This window comes from Formica exsecta, unplaced genomic scaffold (assembly GCF_003651465.1).
Source record: "Formica exsecta isolate Colony F162 unplaced genomic scaffold, ASM365146v1 scaffold138, whole genome shotgun sequence".
Taxonomy (NCBI): domain Eukaryota; kingdom Metazoa; phylum Arthropoda; class Insecta; order Hymenoptera; family Formicidae; genus Formica; species Formica exsecta.
Window position 1 is genome coordinate 643,082 of NW_021848711.1, and position 9,823 is coordinate 652,904.

Here is a 9,823-nt window from a genome sequence, read left to right on the forward strand (position 1 = left end):
TATATATATATTTGTATTATATATTTATTTATTACATTTATTATATATTTCCGTTTTCTTTTAATATTTACAGAAATATTAGAAATTTTATCACACGTGTCTAGTTTCATATTTAATATCTAGGAAACTTTAATCGAGACTCTAGCTGTATGTATTTCTATTTTATCTTGATCCACCCGATATATACATTGTAGTATGAAAAATTACTCTCCGACGAAATAATGTAATTTAATGGTACTTTACTATTTCTATACGGACGCGTAGCTTCACAGACGGATTATCAACAATCGAGGTCATCAACACACAGGTCGAGATATCGAAGTGGGGTGTAATAAATGCTCCACACGCGCGCGCAAACTATTTCACTGTCAATTACCAGCTGATGGATCACAAGCCCTGTTTCGATTCGCCGAGACGAATCGCTCGAACCTGTATACTACCTACCTACCTACCTACCTACCTATCCTATATCGTATCTTGAAAAGTCGACTACATTCTGGGTCGATCGTCGCTTCGATACGAAAGGGGAAGAGAAAGAGAAAAAGAGTGAGTGGGTGGAAAATGTCAGTAAAGTGTCGCTGTCCGACGAAAAACGCGAGAAAGTGGTCGGTATTCTTCCATCTGGAGCGGACAGCTCGAGCATATATATATATATATATATATAAAAGAAGGGGCGAATGGGTATTGGTAAATGGTCCGTGGTGACGAGGGCTGCTGGGCTTCCATCGTGGAAGAGCGACAGGAGCATTGAGGCGAGGAGAGGGAAGTCAAAGGGGGCTGGAAACGGTGAAATACCATTCATTCACCGGAAGCCTTCCGTATAACTTTCGCGATCATCAACGGAGGAATGCTTATAGGATTCTCTCATATATAGAGGGTGCGCCATTTTCGCTAAACATCATATAAAAGGATTCCTCGATCAATTTTTAATCGATATTTTCTTGAATTTTACCGATCGTCACAGAATACTTAATTGTCCTTGCATGTAAGAGATTATTATTTATATATACAGTACAGAAATAAAAATTTTGCTAAAATTATATATAAACTGTAGTAAAAGTAAGATTTTATTTGCACTTTTCTGAAATTTAATTTAGTCTTTTATAATCCTTATAAAATATCTATGAAAAGTAATTGTACGTCCACGATATTGCTTGGAATAAGTTGACGCCGGATCGGTCGAATACTTCGCAGATGAAAGGCGGCAGGATGAATGTAGGACACTCCGTATATAACGACTGCCTTTCGCCTTTGCAATTTCGTTCCATTAGCGCGTCAAGCTCCCTTCATGCTTTATTGGCGGAAACCACGGCTTTTTGTCACGCACAGCGCGGCTTCCGACGCTTCGACAAAGTTAATAATCGTAAGCTTTTCGACAAATCCCGAAACGCTGTCAAGTTATTTCTGTCGTTCGACGTTTCTCCTGGAGACGATTAATTGAACATATCATGGCGGAAGTTTTGCGCGTTTTTTGAATGAAATTTGATATATTTGAACATAAATTCTGACATAAATTTCCGATTTTAATCTTTCAATTTTATTTAAGATATCAAATAAAAGTATTCAAGAGAATTCTCGAATAGATCTCGACAGATACCATTTTTCGATCTACATTATAGAGGAATCAATAAAAGTATTTATGTAACAAAATAAAATTTTAGCTGATTGCAATTTTGAGATTTTATTCTACGGCTTAATATAAACCATTACTTTCTTTATTTTTGTAGAATATTGTCAGAAAAGAGAAACAAGTCGAGAATGAATCCTCTCGCGTCTTCCTCATTTGTTCTGTTTCCCTCGAAAAAAAAACCGCGTAATGATCGCACATTTCAAAGAAAATTGTATGCACGTTGCATGTATATGTATGTGTGTTATTGTGTGCGTCATTGTTACATTGAAACAAGCCGCCATCGCGTGTCGTAAATATACTTACACGCCGTGCCGCAAAGATACAGGCTACAAAGGAAGTTGGTGCAGGAAGGAAAGAAAGAAGGATGGAAACCGACGTCTTGGCTCGTTTTATGAATCTCCCTTCGAGCACCTTTAAAGGAACCATCACGCGGTTTTATTTCATTTTTTTTTTTTTTGCTTTCCTTTCTTTTTTTCCACAGAGCCTCTTTCGCGCGCTTTACCGAGACGGCGGGAGGCCTTATCAAAGGATATTTAAAAGTCGCAGCGACGATTCGAGGGAAAGTTTTTCCCTTAGAATCACGGAACAAAGCCAGCGGCCGCCGGTGAGGCGTGATCCTCTTAACGATATTTAACGGTTGCGGTCGGATTCGACGAATAAGAATAATTTCTCCGTCGCGTGATTGCTACGTTCGTGGTAAGCAGAGAGAAGACGAATCAATACGAATGCGTATATTTAAATTTAATACTTTTATTTTAAAATCACTACTGAATCTTAAAAGTGTGTATATATAAATCGTTGAGAAAATTTAGATACATATAATATTAATATCTAAATATGAAATTATAATATAAAGCTATTAATGAAAGACATGTCTTATTTATAATTTAACCCCTCCTCTCTTTCTCTCTCTCTCTCTCTCTCTCTCTCAGTCTCTCTCTTTCGCTCCTTCGAGGTAAACGAGCATCCTTAATAATGCACAAGACCGATTCTACTCTGGATCAAAGGATCCCTCCCGTTCGATCACCGCTAAGTTAAGCGGCTCAAGATGGATATGGAAATATAAAGATAATCAAGATATACGATGGAAATATGAAAGATATAAATAACATTTTTGACTCCTATTTTTTTCATAATTACAATGAAAATATAATACAATTGAATATAAAAAACGTGTTTCCATGGTATAATATATACCTATTGTCAGTTTTATCGCTGTATTATTTTTTTAAATTTTGAAGGCGGAATATCTACCTTGCTTAATCCGTTAAATCAGCTTGATTTTTTGTTAATTAGTATCTCAATTACATTGATACACTTTTTGAAAAGAGAAACGCAACGGTCAAAGGGCGGATGATTAAATTAGCTTCCCGAATGCGGAATTGGAAATTCCATCGGGTCACTTGGGTTAATTGTACGAACGCGTTCGTCCAATTTCTAATTCAATATACGTCGACTATGTACTTGGACTTCTCAGTACGCGTACACATTACATTTCGATGTAACCGAAAATGCGCGAGATGCGTATGGAAATCATATTCACGTCGACGTTTTAATTATTTCAACTGAATAATTGATTAAAATTTCTTTATATTTCGCTTCAGGATTTGACAGAAAAATTAATATTTAAAATTTTTATCTGTCGTATTTTAATTTCGCCATCACTCCACAAATATAAGATTACATATACAAATGCTTTTGCTAGGCAAAAAAAATTAATCCATTTTAATCATTTTTTGCAAATCGCAATTTTATGTCATTTTATGTATTTTAGGAGAATCAATATTGGAATTTATACATATAACGTTATACGCACTACATGTATAATATATATAATGTATATATGTACATTACATTCATATATTACGTATAACAATATAATACTAGATTGTAAAGATTATATTATATGTTCCGATATCACATTTTATCACAGAATATTAGCAAATATCGTGTTATGTTTTATTATGTTATATAATACTATAATATTACATATTTCTCTTGTGGATATTAGGTAACTGTGGATCTGGGGAAGGATGCGGAGTTTCAGTGTTCCGTCACTGGTCAACCACATCCGGTAATCTCGTGGGCAAAGGATGGTCTTCCTATACGCGAAGGATCTTCGGGTAGGAACAAAATTACGGGTAACGATGGCTCGATGTTGCGAATATCTTCTATCGTGCGGGACGACAAAGGGATGTATCAGTGTTTCGCCAAAAACGACTACGAGATGGTGCAAGCCACGGCTGAATTGCGTTTGGGAGGTAAATTTATTCGATTTCTACATTTTTTACACGTTGCCCTTTTATTCGAATGCAACCCTTTATTCTCGTGAAAAAAAAATCGCTAATCTAAAAGCCTCTAATCCATTTTTAATGATTTTTATTATCATGAAACTTTAAATAGTATAAATCCTTGATAAATTGTGGTAAATTAAACCAGCATTAAAAAATTGAAATATAGTTAATCTTTAAAATATTATATTTTCTTATTAAATTAAACTAATTTATTAAACGCATGCGTTTATAGAGCGTAGTTAAGTAAATTAATTTTATTTATATATATTTGTTAAATTTAATTATATATAATTGTGCGAGATATATCTTGATAAGACACAATTCTTCTTTTAATTTCTGTTTTCTGCCCGAAACAAAAAAGCTGGGAGATACTCGAGATACGTTTATAGTAATATAACGGGTTTATTTTAAGTACCATACACGAAACTCGATGGTTTAAGCATAATCGCGGGCGTGCATCCGCACAACTTTAGCGAAGTTTTATGAAAGTTTCCTTCAGGAAATAATAAGGCTAAATTAAGACTATTAACGGTACACCATTAACCGGCGGGAGACTCTATTGCCAAAGTTTTGTCTCATCTTTTCCTCTTTTTCCTTCGACCTTCCGCAGTTTTTATCGACTGCTTTAAAATATAAGTCTGTTAAATATACAGACTCATTGTCCGGAAACCGCCTTATTAAGTTATTAAACGTTGTATTTTTTAATTAAGAATGACCTTCATCCGCGCGCGTGATGCAACGAGCTTTTATTATTCAATTACGTGCTAGCACGATGAGAAAAATGAAATGACGTAACAATCAATTTATATCAGAATATAGAGACAGCTAAAGGATAAATTTTTCGAAAATATTCCTTTATCTGTAACAATAATTGATATTTGTGCCAATACATGCGAAAATACAGTTATAAAGTGAATGAATTTTTATGGATAGAGAAAAGATGAATAAAATTAATTCATTTATTTTATGATTGTAATCCTTCAATTACTATACACACACAAACACACATACTAATATATTAATAATCTAAAAAAATATCTAAAAAAAGATATTAGTAATAAAAAGTGAAATTTGTTTTATTTTTCTGTGTTAATTACAAAGTTAGCTTTCGTGAAAAAAAAAAATATTATTTATCCCGAATCACGGATTAAATTCGAATTTGCCGTCCAAGAGTCGAAAGTTCCCGTATCTACGGGAGAAATGTTCGAAGGAGAGAATTTCTCAGAGACGATATATATCAGACCCTTTCTCCGCCTCTCGTTCTTGGGCCAAGCTCTCGTTCAATAGGTGCAATCGAATTCCTTCATCGCTGCAAGTCGATTGTTCTGAACTTGGGTGTTCCCGCGAGCGACATGCCCGTACATTCGCATACGGATCGAGCGACGAAAATAAGGGTGCAAGTTAGAGGAATATCCGACCGCACACCGAGGGGTTGACGGGGTGAAATGTGCGGGTTTCGAGGTAAAAAAAAAAAGGTGGGATGAAAGGGGAAGAAAAAGCGGAGAAAATGCTTAACGAGGGCGATGCATAATGGAGAAAGGGGAAATCCACTAGCCGGCGTGCCGTGAAATAAATACGTGCCATTTGTCTTAGTCAAAGGGGTGAGAGGGGGGAGGGAAGGAGAGGTTTCTCTCGGTCGACCGGAGAGAGAATGGAAAGAGAGAAGATGAAAGAGAGGGGGCGAAAAGACCGCGCGAGAATCGCGGGCGAAGACGGATGTGGCAACGTGGACGAATATTCCTTCGTCGTCGTCCTCGTCGTCGTTCTTCCACACGTACTCCTCGTCGTCTTTAAAACGGCGTTGGCAGAGACGATGGGCGGTGTTTTCGTGCGACATAATCCATTACCTTAAACGACCGCTGTCGCTTTCTCGACCGTCTTAAGATGCCCGTGCACACGAAGCGGGCGAGGACGGATGCGAACCTTCGGACCTTCGCATTAGTTTTCGCCGTCTCCGCGTCGTTTGGATTAAAAGGATTATAAATAGAAAGACACTCGGCTGGTATAGAATTAATTATTAGTTGAGGATATTCGAAGAAGTCACAGCAAGTGTAAAATTCGATAATTTATATATGTATATCAACTTTTAAAAAATCAAGTTTCATATTTAAAACATAAATTTTTATTGATTTGCACGAAAATTTTCATCTATAATGATTCCTCAAAATTTTGAATAAAGAAGAGAGAAAAAAGGAAAAATATTAAAGATGGAAAAAATCCAAAGCTTTTTTAGTGAGACTGTATATCTTTTATTTTAAGCGATTATTCTACTTTCGAATTATCGCCGACAAATTTTCAGGAAATATTATAATATTCCTTCTATTTTCTTCATGCGACTCTTGCTTCAAAAATAAGTACTTATATTACAATGTTAACCCGTCAAAATTAGACAGCGCTTTTTGTAACTGCATTTGATGAATCAGGGCATCGCGTATGAAATTTTGTAAACAAAATCCCTGAAATATTTTCTACTTTTTTGTATAAATGGAACATATAAAAATATTTTACTGATTGTTTTTATCGCAATTAAACGGTATCCCAGTGGAAAAAGCTGCTGGCAGCAGGTCGGAAAGTGGAATGATGAAACGTAGATCGCGCTTTAAATCGCCGGCAGCAGCAGCAGCAACACACACACATAGCCATCCGGCATTTTCCTTCTCCCTGCAAAAAAAAAAAAGAGTAGAAATAAATTATTTCAAGTAAAAAATACAAATGAATTTGCAGTATAAATCGCGACTTGCGCGACGATATTCTTATACCTGAGACACATTCCCGTAAACGTACATATTTATTGCGAGACGATTTATTTGATACGCGATTCGCCTGATGCGGGGGAATCGAGATATCCTCTACTGAGCAATTTACGAGTTCGTTTTAATGCGATTTGCAGTGCCGCGTATGTCGTCGTCGTCGGTATTATTGTCGTCGTCGCGATGTGAAATGCGAAATAATTGGACGGCCCGGATAAGCCTCTTACGTAACAAAAGAGGAGAATCAAAGAGGCGAGGTTCCATAACGATCACAAATCACGCTAGAGCACGGCGGGGGAAGGGGAGAGAAGAAGTAAAAGAGTACATACATATATATACATATATATATATGTTATACGAGAGAGGAAAAGATTTGTGTGTCGCCGACGGTATTTTTTTTCACATAAAGGATCCGCGCGGGAAAAATTAGGTGGGAAAACTGCTGATTTGCACGACGAAATAGGCACTTTTGAGAGCGAGCCAAATGAGAACGTAACTGAATCAGCATCGCCGCTAAAAGCAAGTTCTTTTCGCTGCGATTGTAATTCTCGACGCTGCCAATGTTATAAGAAAGTCGGGGAGAACGCGGGCTTATACATATTTACGTAAATCGAATATTGCGCTATTATCATAATTATATTATTGTGCTTTATGCATTACGGATCGAAAGAGAGAGAGAGAGAGAGAGAGAGAGAGAGAAACGTTTATTCGCTTGAGTAAGTCTTTAATGAGATTTAAAAGATCCACAATCGTATGAATTTCTGTTCAAAAAAAAATAAACTCAAGGCACAACACGGAGAATTTTTATAAAAATTCTCTACATTTTCTAAATATCTGTATGTGCAAATATTGTTTTTCAAGTATCATAAAATTGTTACGAAGCAAAATAGAATGTTTATTACAGTCTCTTAATGTTTATTTATAGTCTCAAAATTATTACCCTCTCTCGTTTCTATTTTTACAAAATTCGAACGAAAAGATAATTTTCGTCTTTTAGAGAAAGAATTAAAAATGACATTGTAGTAAAACGCTTTACTGTAATTTTGTATCGACTAATATATCGAATCGAGCATCCCTCCTGTTCTCTTTATCATCTTCCGCGCCCGCTTTATCCACCTTAATCGAAAGATACCGCTGCAGCATTCGATTAAAGCTAAAATCGCGCGGGTCAGCCTGAAAAAGGTCGGAAACTTTGTATGGAAAATGCTTTTAGTCTCTCTTAAAATAAGAACGAAATAATAATAACGTAGAATCTCATTGTTGCTTCAAGATATTGTTACCATCATACGTTCACATTCAAAAATTTGGGTTAATTAATTAATTACATCTAACGATATTCTCTGTCTCTTTCCGGATCACGGGCATAATACGAATGGAGAGGACAGCTTTAAATCGCGGTTACTACTAATCGACATTGATGTAATAGGGTCTCTGGCTAAGTTGTACGCTGATGGTCGGGGTTAACTAATCCCGGATTAGTGAGTCGCTGTGTCATATTAGATTAGAGTAACAGAGTGTAATATATACGTACGGAATACTCTAGTAACGCTATAGTTAATCCCTGAATCTATATTTATTTATAATCACGTAAAATAATCGATATTTAGTGTTTAAATTTTAATTATCGTACAAACATGTCAAGTAAAGAGATTTGATTATCACAGAAATACGGATTAATATAATAAGACTTAAATTTTGTAAGTTTCTTCTTTCCTTGCAACTTTAATGTTTTATTAGTAATTTTTTTACAAGTGTAACAATTTAAAAAATAAAAATTATATCTTTCTGAATTTTTGTTTCTAATTAATTTTTATGAAAATCTAATACAATCTATTAGTATCGTCTGTGCGTCAATAATTTTTTTTAGCGATATTTGCGATACCTTTTACGCGCCGGCAATATAACGCGATATTAAATGCCGGAACGTCAAATAATTTTCCGGTTTTGATTCTGGCAAACTTTCACTTTGTTGACAACGCATCGAATCGGCAGTCCAGTCGGGATAAATAACGAGGAATCGTGCTCGCGATGGATCGCGGGCAGCGTTCACTGTTTACATGCATTAATGACACAAAGCTCGATGTGTAATAGCCTGGCGCGAAGCGATTGCACGGACGTAGATGACGATGCGGGATCGCGTTGCCGAACCGTTGCTGCAAATCTGTCAAGGATTATATACCGATTCGCCGAGCGCATGAAAACGATACACACACGCATGATCCATCAAAACTAATGGGAACGCTTGCGTATCGATGGACGAGGAGCGTGTGATTCGATGATGGCCGAGAAAAAAATAAAAACGCTAAAAATGATGCCTTCTTCCGGAACAGGATTACATCTCAATGATTGGATTTTTTGAATTTGTTCGAAGTCGATTAACGTTTGTTACAAAAATATACGGAGAGGGATTCTAATAGCTTTCGAGTTTATAAACACGAACAAAAATAAAGAGCTTTTCCTTAAAGTAGGGCGCGTCTTTACATAATGGAACCAAAAGCCTGGAATTGCATAATAAAAAAAGAGCAGGTAGTGATTAATCATTACATGTATATAAATTATATGCTTGACTTTTTATTAGCTCAAACCATCATACCCATTCAGAAATTGAACGCATACGATTTTATATCTTCGCTTAACAAAATTGAAAGAATACATTCGAGCCGGAAAAGCAGATCGATCGTTGAAGAGATGGTACACGTTTCACTTTTTTTTTCACAAGCTTACATCTCTTCCAAAGTCAATCACTCTGCGTCCGTGTCTCGCGCGTTTGCTCGGTTTAAAAAACTCGACATTATTTACTTTATATACGTTATTTTACGCGCAAAAATCAACTTTGTTCCTCGCAAAATGTATCACTCGGCGATGTACACACTTCGGCCAATTCAATCTGCGAATTTCCATTCTCTCGGAAACGGAAGCGGCCGCGTCGACGAAAGTGCAATCGGTTGTCCGCGCTGACGACGATGCGCAACGCAACGATGTCAGTGTTCGCTCGACGAGATAATACGAGATAATGCGAGGTCCTCGCGAAACCCGGGGCGTGGCACGCGTGCAATGGCGCATTCTGATTTACGCCGTGAGCAAACAGTGCCGCGGCCCGAATCAACTACGCTACCCCCCCCCCCCCCCCCCCTTGCCTCCCTCCTCCC

At 36.8% G+C, this 9,823-nt stretch overlaps 1 protein-coding gene across 1 annotated transcript in view; it reads left to right on the top strand.

Annotated features, from left to right (window-relative positions):
• Window positions 1-9,823, top strand: part of LOC115245988 (Down syndrome cell adhesion molecule-like protein Dscam2) — a 144,146-nt gene that overhangs the window by 98,125 nt on the left and 36,198 nt on the right. Inside the window, exon 7 of the mRNA XM_029824531.1 lies at window positions 3,642-3,891. Within this exon, the coding sequence (XP_029680391.1) occupies window positions 3,642-3,891 (250 nt within the window). The remainder of the gene's footprint in view (window positions 1-3,641; window positions 3,892-9,823) is intronic.